At 40.1% G+C, this 14,988-nt stretch overlaps 1 protein-coding gene across 1 annotated transcript in view; it reads right to left on the bottom strand.

Moving 5' to 3' along the window:
• Window positions 1–14,988, bottom strand: part of GDAP2 (ganglioside induced differentiation associated protein 2) — a 75,839-nt gene that overhangs the window by 39,841 nt on the left and 21,010 nt on the right. Inside the window, exons 4-8 of the mRNA XM_021090826.1 lie at window positions 13,816–13,969; window positions 13,301–13,389; window positions 8,134–8,210; window positions 2,880–3,039; window positions 528–684 (exon numbers count right to left, since the gene is read on the bottom strand). Coding sequence (XP_020946485.1) covers window positions 528–684; window positions 2,880–3,039; window positions 8,134–8,210; window positions 13,301–13,389; window positions 13,816–13,969 — 637 coding nt within the window. The remainder of the gene's footprint in view (window positions 1–527; window positions 685–2,879; window positions 3,040–8,133; window positions 8,211–13,300; window positions 13,390–13,815; window positions 13,970–14,988) is intronic.

Genomic DNA, 14,988 nt, shown 5'->3' with positions numbered 1-14,988 from the left:
TTAATCCTTGGACAAGATTTCCCAGAAGTACAGAAGCTGCTTTTATGTTTCAAAAAGGATTTATTCAGAATTGCTTAAGAAAACACCTAAAAGAAATGGAATGGCTTTATAAGGTCCTTGGGATAAATCAGTGAGAAATAACACTCTTCTAGTATTAATAAACCATAGATTATGCTTTAATTATAAATACAGTAACATTAAGCAAAAACCTTGTAATTCAGCTTTCCCCTTTCCCTACTTCTTGCTTTTAGAATATAACTTCACCTAGAGGTACTACAACTGCAGTAGAAAAGAGCAGGAGCTCTGAAACCAGAGATGCATCTGAATCCTGCCTCACTCCATCACATGCTGATAAATTAACTTTGAATTCCTGCATCTACAACATTGGGACAAACATCCTCCTTAAAGGATTGTCATGAAGAATAACTGAGAACACTTTATATATGTAGATCATTTAGCAGAGGTAGGCCTTTTCTCATTTTCCGTGTTCTTATGTGTGTGTGTCAGTCCACAGGGATTTGCCTTACTTTCTCTGATGTTGCTTCTGCAGGGCTGCCTCTGATAACTGTCCTTGAAGGATCAGTCTTCTTTGTTTATCAATATCTCCTTCCATCCGAGCAAAAGCATGAGAGCCAATAAAAGAAAGATCAACTCCCAAGCCTTCATCCTCCTCTTCTTGGTTGTCTGTAACAAAAATGCTATCAATAGAAGAGCTCATGGCAAACGTAAATGCTACAAACTGTGAATGCTGCAATAGTGACGACTGCCCAGAAACTCAAAAACTGGGGTTAAGATTGTTTTTTGGGAATGAAACTGAAATCAGATTCAGGCATCCGAAGAACTGAAATAATGAAAGAAATCACCTGTCCACATGTGGCGGAAGTTTTAGGAATACATGAAATCAAATCAAGGTGATCCAGGTGTAACCTTAGGAAGGAAAGAGTAGAATGTAATAATAAATAGAAAGAAGCAATTCTACCGTATGTAGAGTTAAGGATGAACTGTAGGAGTTCCCGATATGGAGCAATGGGACTGGTGGTGTCTTGCGAGCGCTGGAACGCAGGTTCGATCCCCGGCTCGGCACAGCGGGTTAAGGACCCGGCATTGACACAGCTGTGGCTTAGGTGGGCAACTGTGGATGTGCTCTCTGGCCTGGATGTGCTCCATATGCCTCGGGGAGGCCCAAACGGAAATAAATAAATAAATACAGACAAACTGTGGTGCAGCGTCCAACAAAAGAGAAATATGAAGAAAAAACGTTTGGGGTCATTTATCAGGAACTGTTAAGGAGGGAGCATTTGATTGGTTGGCACGTGATCTTACATCCTTTTGTCAGGTAACCTCTGATGGAAAATGGATGGACCAGGATTGCAGGGCAGAATCCACATTCACTAAGATATGTTCTGACTCTAGTGTTGTGACTGTCTACACTGGTCGTGCCTACATAATCATTCTGATACACAGAGTTACAGTTCTCACTACAAATAAATGTTAACTTTCTGATTTATCCACGTGATCATTTTATGGCTGGCAAGCAGCCAGCCTCTTGGGAATGGCTCAGCCTCTTGGGAATGGACCATCTCCACTGCCTCACTAGATCTCTTAAAATAATTATATATATATATATATATATATATTTTTTTTTTTTTTTTTTAAAAAGAAAGGACAGCACACAATCAAAAACCTTGGACAATGAGGACCTTCCCAAGCAATGCCATCACCTGAAGCCCAGTTCAGCTGGGACTTCCTCACCTCTATACCACTGCTCCTCAAACTGACAGGCAATAGCTTAGAAGAGCCTGAATTTTATTTTTTTTAATTAAAAAATACCCATAAATGAAGTTTCTTTCAATCCCTCAAGTAAAGCTAACTTTACAATCTATTTTAAGATTCAATATTCTAACTGAAGATATCTATGAACCCTTGAGTCTATAAGGTAACAGTATTTTCTGAGATATAGATGCAAACCAAGCAGTCTTTGAGAATGGTGGATAGAAGGGTACCTTCTGGCTAATGAGTTAGTCTCACCTACTGCCCAGCACGGCTATCTCAACTGGTTTTGCTTTCCATGACCCCGTGTAGTGCATTCGATGCACTTAAGAAAAAGTAAATTGTATCGCGATAGTCACAATTATGAGGATTTCCAAATGACCCCAGGCACATTTCAAGGCTGTACTTTACTGGAGGGTCCCTAAAAGTTCATGAGAACCCCTCCAGCAAAGCCTGGTTCACAGACACTTTCTGATGCTAAACCATTTATAATTCCCTCCAGTTGATTTAAATCTGGGTACCAGTGACAAAAAAAGAGATGGGGAGCCTTCTACAGATTTTAACTTGACGACTGTTTAAGTGTTCATGGTAGGAATAACTCTTAAACTGCTGGATTTTGAAATTAAGTTCCAGCAAGGCAGCTTGTGAGGCAGGCCTCCGATAACGACCTCAAACGTGTGAAGATCAGCACAAGCTGTCATACAGATTCAGAGGGGCTCCCATCCTGCTTTACTATCCTTTCCATCTACATGGGTGTGTAACCTGAAGAAACAAATGGCTATGGGATTCTTGTTTTAATAGTTAATGTTAAGCATGGCTTTCAGAGGACATTGTCCAAACCATTGAAAATTTTAGATGATAATATACTTGACTACTAACTCAACAGTGCCCTGCATGAAACTTCATACACACACAATTTTTTTTTTTTTTTAAGAGTAAATCTTAACAAGAATAAGACTCAAAACACTTAAGTTGCTCTTGATCTTAGTGTCGCACTAAGAGCGAGCCTCCCAGAGGGTCAAGTTGAACTTCCTACTTCTTCAGTAGTCAGCACTGATTATCAGTCCCTTTCCTTCCTTAGGAGGGAAATTAAGAAAAGGAGAACTCACCCTCTGGGGCGCCGGGTTTTTCACTTATTCGAATCTGCCGTTCAGGGACCACAGGCTCCCCTTCTGCATTTCCAATATCTGCAGGTAGGAATGGCAATGAGCGACTCTCCTCCTTTAACGACCTTGGGAAGTACAGAGGGAGCAGCTTTCGGTAAGTAGCCTGTGTAAGAAGAGCCAAATACTCTGTGAAAAACAACGAAGTGATGAGGCGGGCATGAGCAGTGCTTAGCGCTGTTCCCTAGGTTGAGAACAGGCTCCATCACAAAGGGAGACTCTACCATGTCTATGCTCACATGAGATGCTGCCTTGGCACCCTCAATCAGTTCTTGTGTTAAAGATCAGGCTACTGTTAGTCACCATCCTGGCAGTCCCAGGTCCCTGAACCTGGAATGCTAAGTCCCTTGACTCCTGTCCCTGAACCCTACCTCACCTCACTAACATACTTGTCTTTCAAGATTCAGCTCAGATGCTACTTCCTTAATTCTCAGGGTACCATTGGGGCCCATTCGATTCAGCTTTAAATTTTGAGGATTTTTTTTAGGTAGCTCTAACTCTTTGTGAAGGATTTCTACTTCATGACTTTTATTCTTTCTTAGAGGTTTCCCAAAGATATATCTTATTTTCAGAAAATTAGAATAGGGAGTTCCCTTCGTGGCTCAGTGGTTAACGAACCTGACCAGGATCCATGAAGATGCGGGTTCCATTCCTGGCCTCAGTCACTGTGAGCTGTGGTGTAGGTCACAGATGAGGCTCAGCAGCTGTAGCTCTGATTCGACCTCGAGCCTGGGAACTTCCATATGCCGTGGGTACAGCCCTAAAAAAAAAAAAAAAAAAAAAAAATTAGAATAAAATTCATTCTACTTCATAATTTTCACATGAGTTGGTCCACTGGACTCATTCCTAAATCTACGATATAGTACATGATACACAGACACTTACTGCTCCTGTTTTTATTATCTTGACGCATTTTGCTTTTCCATCATCCTAGAATTATTTATCATTACTCAATTATCCCCAGCTATCCCAAAAAAGAATAAAACAGAATATGAAACCAAAAGAATAATGGAACTGCCTAGAAGGACTATGTCTCTGGGTCCCCTGCATTAGCCATGTGAAATTTAGGATCAACTTGCCAGTTTCTACAAGAAAGTCAGTTGGAATTTTGATAGGGATTTGGCTGAATCTGTAGGACAATTTGGGGAATATTGTCATCTTAACAACAAGGTTTTCCAATCCATAAACAGGATATCCTTCTATTTATTTAGGTCTTTTAAATTTTCTTCCAAAGATATTTTGTAGTTTTCAATTTACAAGCTTTACACTTCTTTGCCAAGTCTAGTCTTAAATATTTGATTCTTTTTAATGCTATCGTAAATGTAAGCATTTTCTTAATTTCACTTTCAGATTATTCTTTGCTAGGGGTAGAAACACTATTTTTTATATTAATCTTAGGTCCTATAACCCTGCTCAACTCTACCAGTTCTAATAGTTTTCAGTGGACTTAGGATTTTTTTATATACAAGACCTTGTCATCTGTAAATAAGGAGAGTTTACTTCTTTCTTTCCAATATCTGTTTTTTTTTTTTTTTTTTTTTTTTTTTTTTTTTGTCTTTTGTCTTTTTTGTTGTTGTTGTTGCTATTTCTTGGGCCGCTCCCGCGGCATATGGAGGTTCCCAGGCTAGGGGTTGAATCGGAGCTGTAGCCACCAGCCTACGCCAGAGCCACAGCAACGCGGGATCCGAGCCGCGTCTGCAACCTACACCACAGCTCACGGCAACGCCGGATCATTAACCCACTGAGCAAGGGCAGGGACTGAACCCGCAACCTCATGGTTCCTAGTCGGATTCGATAACCACTGCGCCACGACGGGAACTCCCAATATCTGTTTTTTGTTTGTTTTCGTTTTTTTTTTTTTTAGGGCCACACCTGTGGCATTGGAAGTTCCCAGGCTAGGGGTCGAATCGGAGCTGTAGCTGCCAGTCTAGACCCTAGACACAGCAATATGGGATCCAAACCGCATCTGTGACCTACACCACAGCTCACAGCAACACCAGATCCTTAACCTACCGAGTGAGGCCAGGGAACCTGCATCCTCATGGTAACTAGTCAGGTTCATTACTACTGAGCCACAATGGGAACTCCCCTAATCTCTGTGACTTTTATTTCTTCTTGCCTATATGTTCTTGCTAGAACCTCCAGTACAATGTTGAATAGAATCAGTGACAGTGACACCCTTGTCTTGTTCTTGCTCTTAGGCAGACAGCTTTCAGTATTTCACCATTAAGTACAATGTTAGCTATAGGTTTTTCCTACATGCTTTTTATCGGGTTGAGGAGGTGACCTTCCACTCCTGGTATGTTGATTGTTTTAATCATGAGAGGATGCTGGATTTCGTCTAATGTTTTTTCTGCATCTAATGAGGTTTTACGCATTATTCTATTAATATGTTGCATTACATGACTGCCTTTTGGATGCTGAACCAAACTTATATTTCTGGGATAAACCCCACTTGTTGATGTTGTATAATTCTTTCATATGCTGCTGGATTTAGTTTGCTACTATTTTGTTAAAAATTTTCACATCTCTATCCTTATGTACAGTCCATAGCCTGTTTAACTTTCACTGGAAAAATCTGCTAATTCAGATGCTTTCATTTTCAGACTAAAACGGCAAAGAGGCAACTGAACAAAGATGACATATGAGAATTATTAAAGGAATCAAAGATGAATGTAAAGAGACAGCACCACTTTAATAATGATGAGGTTGAGACTGATTATATGAAGTAAAATCTCAGACAATGAGTCTTCAGATGATAACATCCTAGATTCGCCTTCTCAAATTTAAGAACCTCTGAGTTAACAGCATGTTTCTAAGGACAAAGGGGGACATGTGACACTCTCATTCAGTCAGTCACTATAGGAAGGACTTGACCATTCGGGATTTTGTGCTAAGAAATGGGATATCATTTTACCAAGATGTGACAATATTCTTTCATCTTTTATGTTTGTACAACAAAATTTACCTGATATAAAAAGGTTTGCCATGCTTAAACTTACTGAAATATCTTTTAAACCTGTTTTCATCATCCCTTTATTATTCAGTAAATTATTCATAAAGTCCATTGGACCTAGGTGACAGATGCTGATGACTATTTTTTTCAGGTATACCGAAGGTGAAGAATTTTTCTGTTCCCCGAGGTCTGGGTCAGGTGTCCTGACAGTCTGCCCTGACACTGTGATGTACACTCCTAGCACAGCACCTGCCACACTGCAGGGTGGTCTCTGTTTATCTGGCTCTCTAACTATTAGCCCCCGCCCCCCTGTCCCCCGAGAGCAGGATGTCCTATCTTGGTATCTCACGCAGTACCCCGGTTTACGACAATGGCCACATCTCTAGCCCAGACCTCACTCCTCAGCTTTGGACTAATAAGCACAATGGTTTACTGATCATCGTGTTGAATCCACTGATCCCCTCTGATCCAACATGTTCAAAACAGCACTTGCCTTCATTCCTCCCTTCTCCTCCCTGCAACACTTTTCCCTCCTTCTATCTGCTCTGTCATTGGTGGCACACCACCCAGTCATCCAAGCCAGAAACCTAGGAGTCATCCTTCACTTCCCTCTCATATATTTGTGATCTCCAACTCCAGCTGAATTTGTTTACGAAATACATATTTTTCTAATTTCAATATCAGAGTTCCCTAGTGGCTCAGTGAGTTAAGGATCTGGCATTGTCAGTGCTGTGGCTTAGGTCACTGCTGGCGTGGGTTTGATCCCCGGCCCGGGAACTTCCTCATGCCACGTCTCCCCCCACCCCCCCAAAAAAATTTCAACATCACCAGTGTCCTTGTTCAGGCCTGATCATTTCTTACTTGGAGTACGAAAACACCTATTATATCATCTCTTCTTGTCACCAGTCTTTCTCCTTGGAAATCATCTTTTACACAGCTAATAAAGAAACGAGACCACATCATTTGTGTGCTTAATGCTCTTCTATGTTCTCCCATCATATAACTGATAACATCTAAGGTCCACAGTATGAGATACCAGGCCAGCACTGATCCTGCCCCTGCCCAATTTTTGCCAGTCCTAGCCTCACATTTTATCCAATACACCCTTCATGCTATTTCTTACTTATCTGCCTCTGCTCATGCTTACATGACTATTGTCTTCTGCCCTTCCTTTGGAAAATCCTATTTATCTTTTACAATGATTTCAACTCACAAATCACCTCTTATGGGAAGCATTCACTAACCCTCTGCCAGGCTGGAGTCATGTGCTCCTATCCTTCCTGTATCTCACACAATTATCATAACTTCTCCAAACTGTCAAACGGACAAAAGGCTCCTTGAGGACAACGACCAGAACTCACTGGTGTATTCCCAGAACCCAGGAGAATAACCTGATATATTCTAGACCCTCAATAAAAGGGCACTGAAAGAACGAAGGAATAGGTAAACCAGGTGAAACAAAAAGAGATAGCAAACCTGGTAAATGTGTCTTATTTTAGCAAATTCACAGTGATTTATATCTCATATATGCACCTATATATACTTGGAATGGATATTTCATATGTATTAACTCATGTATCACAAAACTCCTATGATGTAATAAGGCCTGTCCGTCTTCACATTTTATCAAAGCACAGAGACGTTAAGTAACTTACCCAAAGACACAAAACTGAGAAATAATATAAATGGAATGGGACAGACAACACTAAAATTAAATAAAACTTAGTAAGATTTAAAAAAGAATTTTCTAAAATGGCTCTGAATGAAACTGAAACATACTAAACCTAACCACGTACAACTAAACCTAAACCTCACAGCCTACTTCTACAAGCCACCAGGCTAGGCTGTCAGCTGTTTCCAGGTCGGGCAGACACCAGAGCTTTTCCAGCAGAGAGGTGTGGTTTTCTAGGTATGCTGTTGAGGTGCCCAGGGCTTAGGTCACAAGGTGATGCTGAGATGTCTTGCAAGCTAACAGAGTGAGGAAATCAGAACAACCCATGTTGTAAGATTTCGTTACATGTTAACCATTTACCCATGAAAAATATGAAAAAACGCTCCTTTCTGACTTGTTTCTAGTCTCTAATGCGGTCTTTGTTAACAAGTGATGGTCAGCCCCACTGCCAAAGCACAGACATAATTAGGATTTGACTGCTGGCAGTTCAATTAATAGATAATCATCAGACAAAGGCAAACACTCACAAGTAAACACAAGCTTGAAACAATACAAGATCATTAGCAAAATACCTCTTCAAGTTCAGAGACAGCAAATACTACTTTTTCAATAGTCTCTCCATGAATTTCAAGGAAGCGTCTTACAGTGCCTAAGGAAGAGAATAGAAAAGTTATTCAAAAAATAAAAAATGACGAAAGTGTGAAGAAAAAAAATCCACCTCTTCAAAGTTTTGTTTCTGTAATGGATCAGTCATTTCCCTCAGGTCTGTGCTCAGTGATGCCTTGTCGGTAAAGCCTACCCTGGTCACCCTCCTTAAAAACTCTTCCCTGATTTGCTTTCCTTCCGAGTAACTAGACATTTTGTGGAGTTTCCTGCTTACTGTGTATCCTCCCCACCCTCCCTACCCCATCAGGTAGAATGAAAGTTCCACAACAGCAAGAGTTTCCTTTTATGTATTACATCATTGCCAGTAAAAAGTGCCTGGCCGTAAAGGTGCTAACTCCAGACATCCAGGGTATTCTTTTTATTTTCTGGGGCCTCCCTCTCGGACCAGAATGGTCTGGCACAAGTGCCTTTCCATCCATCAGTTACAGTATCAGATTTCCTACTCAGCCCTTTATCCCTGTCAACATCCCATCAAACCAAAGCTGAATTATTTTTTCTTAATTTCTATCTTATCTGAATCCTTTCTCTATCAACTTCCCAATCATGAGACCTAGTGGCCTGTTCTCATCCTTTACTTACTAGGAATCGCTCCAGTTTTAGTTTTAAATGGCCACGCTCCACTTTTTTAAAATATTGTCCTCTCCAGGTTCTGTCCTCCACATTTTTTATTTTCTTGATCCAAACCTGACCCCAACAGGACCAAACCTGACTCTCTCCGCTCCCCACCTGCTCCTGTATCTGTATTCCTTATTTCAGCTACACAGCAACATCCAACCACTCACCTAGGCTAGAATCCTGAATTTTTTTTTGACATCTTCTTTACTTCTTCCTTCATCCTACATTTTCAGTGGGTTATCAGGTCCTTTAAATTCGATTGCTAATATTTCTAACAGCTGCTCTCGGGTTCTCAGTGCTTAAGAAGACTTGGGCAATGAGCTCTCAACTGTTCTCTTGTTTCTCTTTTCCAAGTCTCCATATTCACTGTTGCCTGAATTACCTCATGCCACCCTCCTTACTGAACACCTTTTGATGACTCTGTACTGCTTACAGGTTAAGATTCAAAGACCCCAGCATGGCTCTCCACACTCTGACAGCTCACCCCTCCTCCATCCCGCCCCTTAGTCCTATTTCCAACTATTCCTCCACATAGCTTGGGCTTTCACGAGCCGCTTCTTTACTTATTCAGAATACACCACTCACTTTGGTGCTACCCTACTTCTGCTAACAGTGACCTCTCACGAGGATACCTTTCACCCACCATGACCCTCGCTTAGTGAACTCTTCACTTTTCAAGACCCCGTCAAAGGCCATCTCCTCTGAGCAGAACTCCATCCTCCTCGTGTTCCTCCTATAATCTTGTGACTAGCCCTCCGGATAGGAACTTCTCCCAGCATCTTACAGCTAGACTGTGAACTTTCTGAAGGCCACATGAACTTAATGTTGACATTACCAGGGCCGGCACACCTTAGGAACACGGCAAGCAATCATCCAAAAGTTACTAGTAACTGAACGAACATGTCATGGCTCTGGTTACTGACCTACTGCCTGCCTTATTCACTGCTGTATCTTGAGAACCTAACAGAGGAGACCCATTTGTTGGAGGACTGAACAAATCTTCCTAATTCTCGCTCTGCCCGGTGACAAATTTATTTTTCATTTCTTTCTCTATCCTTCCTTTGTAATCTAAAAAAATGAAATTTCAGAAAAAGATTTCTTTTATTTACTTTAAGGCCAAGTTTTATGTTTGCACCGTAACAGTTTTCCTGCATGTAACTGTGGAGTTCCCTTTGGAAGACAAAATACGATGTAGAGCAGTAGCTAAACGGAATTCCCTCAGCAGCAGAGTTCATTCAGAAAAGAAATTCTGCAAAAAGGTGGGGGGAAAAAAAAGAGTGATATCATGGCTATAAGGTTGTAGCAGTGACTCCCAGTCCAGTGCAAATCAATCCTTTAAAAGTTTCACTTACGGACTATTCTCTGCAACCAACCTGGATGTCCTGTGCCTGACTATGGGGAAAAACTCTAGCTGGTGAGAACGACATGTGGGACACCAAAATTCCAACCTGGCAACACAAGGACAGCACCCCTATCTTTTTGTCTCACCACTGTGTCCTCTTCCACACAGCCCAGGGCCTAGCATAGAGCAGTCGCTCAAGAGTTTTGCTGAATGAATAAATAACCTACTAATTTCAATGCAGAGGTTCCTTTAGACTTCTTCTGGAGAAGAACTGACCTGCACATGACTAAGGAAAAAAAGATAAATAGTCTTGGTATATCTATCAAGAAGATATTACTGGGGTTTCAAATGAAATAAATTCAGTAACATTTTAATAAGTAAGAAGTCTTTTGGAATGGAGAACTTAGAATTACATCCTTAGATATGTTCTTGGCTCATGCGGGCTACAAAAGCGTACCAGCCATTTATTTCCCAGATGCTCAGAAAGCAAGTGAGCAAAGGATACTACTGTCTATATATATGCATGTACATATATATGCATGTATGTATGTATGTATATGTGTGTATATGTTTTGTTAATGAGATGCTACAGTTTTGCTCTTAGATTTAAGGTGTAATAAGTCAGGTAGGTCCTATAAAATATAAGTTAACTTGCTTATCTTAAAGCTTTACATTTCCTTTGTGCTAATTAAAATTTTAGAAATTGCTTCATCAAGGTCCCTTATACCTACCTCTGATCTTTATCTGCTGGCACTACAATCAGTGACAAAGCTGACGCCTCTATGGTACTGTATCAAGTGATTCATCTGGGGCCACAGAGCTAGAGCTATAGTGATAGAATTGGGACCAAAAACCAGTCTTCCTGACTCCCTCTTCAGAGCCCTTTCCAGAAAATAATGGTGGCTCTTTAAATTCTAATCCATGTGATTACTTTAATAAAAAGTGGAGACAGTAAAAGGCCTACCTCAAGTTACGAGATATGGGCACAGGCTAGGTGAAATCAGAGAAAGCTGAGATCTGCAACGCCTTGCCAGGAAGAATTATATAAAGGAAAGAACTCTGCTTTGATAAGCCACCGTTCAGAATACATGCAGGCCAGCTATAACACAGCAGTTTTTCACTGAAGCAGTTCCAGCTCAAGCATGATGAATTATCTAGTGTAACAGACAGCAGACTTGGGAGTCATAAGGCCTGGATATATGTCCCAAGACTGCATAACTCTAAGAACACGATAAATTTCTGAGCCTCTTTATTTGTTAAACAGACACCATGCTATCTGAAACACCAGGCTGTTGAAGAAATAAAATGGGATTTCTTTATCCTTTTTAAAATACATATTTCTTGAGCAAGTACCATGTATAAAGCATTTCTGACATATGGAAGCCCTGGATATATAGAATGAAAAGATAAGATCTCTACTCCTCAAGAAGCTCGGTGTAAATATAACTTATTGAAAGTATAACTATAAAACATATAAATTTACTGTAAAATCCTTGAGCAACAAGAATCTTAGTTTTAAAAATAATTACTAAATAAGACTATTTAAGGACTGAAAATTCCCTCATCCTAAATTCTAGACATATAGTCTAGAATAATAATAATAATTCTATACATCAAATACCTATGTAGTTTTTGGTGAATATAAGACTTTCAGCTCTTCATCTTTAAATTCTAGAGACAGAAAGGGGTCTTAAAGATCATCTAGTATAGTTTCCCTCCCAAATGAGATTGTTATTTAGCCTCAGCATGAATATTCCTAGTGACAAGAAGTTCACTTAAAATTCCTGTTACATTTAGTCCTGTATCAAATGGGACCAATCTTCTTCCTTGTCACTTGGTCTTAGACTTGTCTTCTATAGTTGGGGATCTTATCTATAACCTTTACAAGGATCTGTGAACTTTCTGAAATAGCATGTAAATTCCCTATGTATGTACATTCCTCTGGGGAAAGGGCCCACAGCTTTCTTTCATCAGATGCTCAATGTTGTTTATGGTGACTTGCAAAGGAGTTAAGACTATTGCTCTAAAATGCAACATAGGGGAGCTGCCTTGTGGCTCCATGGATTAAGGATCCAGTGCTATCACTGCAGTGGACTAGGCTGCTGCTGTGGCATAGCTTCAATCCCCGGACCCGGAACTTCCGCATGCCATGAAGCATGGCCAAAAAAAACCCACCAAAACAAACAAACAACAAACAAAACCCACCAAAAAAACAGCATAGAATAAGTCCACATGAGACTCCTTCAGATATTTGAAGATAGGCACCATATCTGCTAAATCATGCTCTTCTTTAGAAATATTACCAATGTTTCAAACTATTTGCCCTCCAGTTTGTCAGTCTCATGAAATATGATACCCAGAACAATATAAAAACTCTAGATGTGATGTGAACCTGCATATAATACAGTGAGATCATGGACTCTCTTAAGCTGAGCATCATATTTTTATATTACATGTATGACATTTCTGGCTCATAATGATTGAGCCCAGTCTTTTTAAAACCTAAATGCAGGGATTTATATTCAAATAGCATACGTGAAAGCTACTGTTCACACTGCATAGTGCTGTATCAATCTGATATTATAAAATCTGTTTTGACTTCATTGTTGCAGCCTGCTCAGATTACTCTGAATTATGATCCAACGTGTTGGCCATACTTCTCAGCTTGGTATCATTTTCAAATTTAAAAGGCACAACTTATCAGACACAACTTAGAATAGATTTACAAGGAGATCCTGCTGAGTAGCATTGAGAACTTTGTCTAGATACTCATGTTGCAACGAACAAAGGGTGGGGAAAAAAAATGTACTTGTAATGTATACATGTAAGGATAACTTGATCCCCTTGCTGTACAGTGGGAAAATAAAAAAAATATATATATATATATATAAATAAAATAAAAATAAAAGGCAAATTTTCTAAGCCTTCATTCAACTGGATAAAAAAGTCAACTCTAGAAAGTAAAGTGAAAGCTCTGAAACTTGTCAATAAAATGTCCCTTCAGGGTGCCATGATCAGTCAAGCAACAAATATTTGGCTATAACTATTTTATTTAACTAGTGATACAAAACCTTTTTCTAACTTAATTCATGTACAGCATCTCCAATCCTACTTACGAAGTGCTATGTGTGTTGCATCCTCTAAAGGATAACCTCGTTTTGCAGAATTGATGACACAGAATCCAACAGAAGACATTGACTGTTCCCTGCAATCACATAGAAAACACGAAAATTGTACTACAAACATTCATAATATGTAACTAATTTAAAAATGCAGCATAACTTCTCCTTCTCTGAAATCTAAACAAATCTACTAAATCTACCATAACAGTTAACCCAATTTCACTAGCTAATAATTATATACTAATATATAATTTAACTGTACCATGTGGGGGAAATATATTCCGAGTAAAATGGGAACTGAGTAAAATGGGAATAAGTTAAACTCTCAAGTCACCCAAATCCATTCCTTTTATTCTGCCAAGTTTGAAAAGATGATTAATTCTATCTTCACGGTCCTCCTAAATTATTTAAATCTCTCACAGTTTGACTTTCATAGTTAGGCTTCATTTAAAAACCAGGGCCATTGACAAAGTATGGCATGCTGTGTCTAGGAAATGAGTTAGCCATACTTTGCCAGCTGAAGTACATTTCTGTAGCAGCTGTACAGGGAACTCTCAGCGGCGGTGCGATAGCGGCTCTTATATTTAGGTCCTACTGTGTGAATGATGAACCTTGCAGCTAGATTAAATCCTTTTGTCAATTTTGCTTCACCTGTCCGGCAACCTGGGGACAACAGAGAATATATGTGTCATGGAAGTGTCAGGGAAAAAACAAACAAACAAACAACAAAACAATGTATGAAACACAGAAAGTATTAAGAACTTGGAGAAATTTCAGGTTAAAAATATGGACTGAAGGCCAACATGGCTGGATCCCAAAATGACAGTGAAGCAATATAACATGTATAAAAACAGACAAAAAGGATGGGAGAGAACATGAAGTAGAAAAGTTTCACTCAAATTTTGGAAGGTATAAAGTGGACTGATTTAGCAAAGCAGGGAAATCTAACTGCTTGCAGAAACGAGGGGACCATTACAAAGCAAACTGGTCTGTTCTGAGAGGCAGTGCTGGACTGAAGACAGACTGCTTTGATTCAAATCCTGAGTCCGCCATGTTCCTGGTGCGACACTTTGGGCAAGTGCTTGGCCTCTCCATGCCTCAATTTCCTATATGAGGGGGACAGTGGTAGTACTTACTTCACAGGAGTAAATGCATTGATATAGTCAAAGTGCATACATGCAATAGCTATTATTATTGCTGTTGTTATTATTGCAGAACACTAAAAAGGCTCAGAAATCAGAGGCCTAAGAACTTCTAAAGGCTATGATGTGAAGTGGGACTAAAAAGAAGAGGCTGAGGAGTTCCCACTGTGGTACACTGGGTTAAGAATCTGACTGCAAGAGTTCCTGCTGTAGCTTGGCAGTGATGAACCCGACTAGTATCCATGAGAATGAGGGTTCAATCCCTGGCCCCACTCACTGGGTTAAGGATCTGGCGTTGCTGTGAGCTATGGTGTAGGTCGCAGACTCAGCTTGGATCCTGTGTTACTATGGCTGTGGTGTAGGCCAGCAGCTCCAGGTCCAATCTGATCCCGAGCCTGGGAACTTCCACATGCTGTGGATGCGGTCCTAGGAAGCCAAAAAAAAAAAAAAAAAAAAAGAATCCGACTACAGTGAGTCAGGTTGCTGTGGAGGCATGGGTTCAATCCTTAGCCCAGTGCAGTGGGTTAAAGCATCCAGTGT

This window comes from Sus scrofa, chromosome 4, assembly GCF_000003025.6.
Source record: "Sus scrofa isolate TJ Tabasco breed Duroc chromosome 4, Sscrofa11.1, whole genome shotgun sequence".
Lineage (NCBI taxonomy): Eukaryota > Metazoa > Chordata > Mammalia > Artiodactyla > Suidae > Sus > Sus scrofa.
The sequence above is the reverse complement of the archived record's forward strand: the minus strand, read 5'-3'. Positions and strand labels throughout refer to the sequence as shown.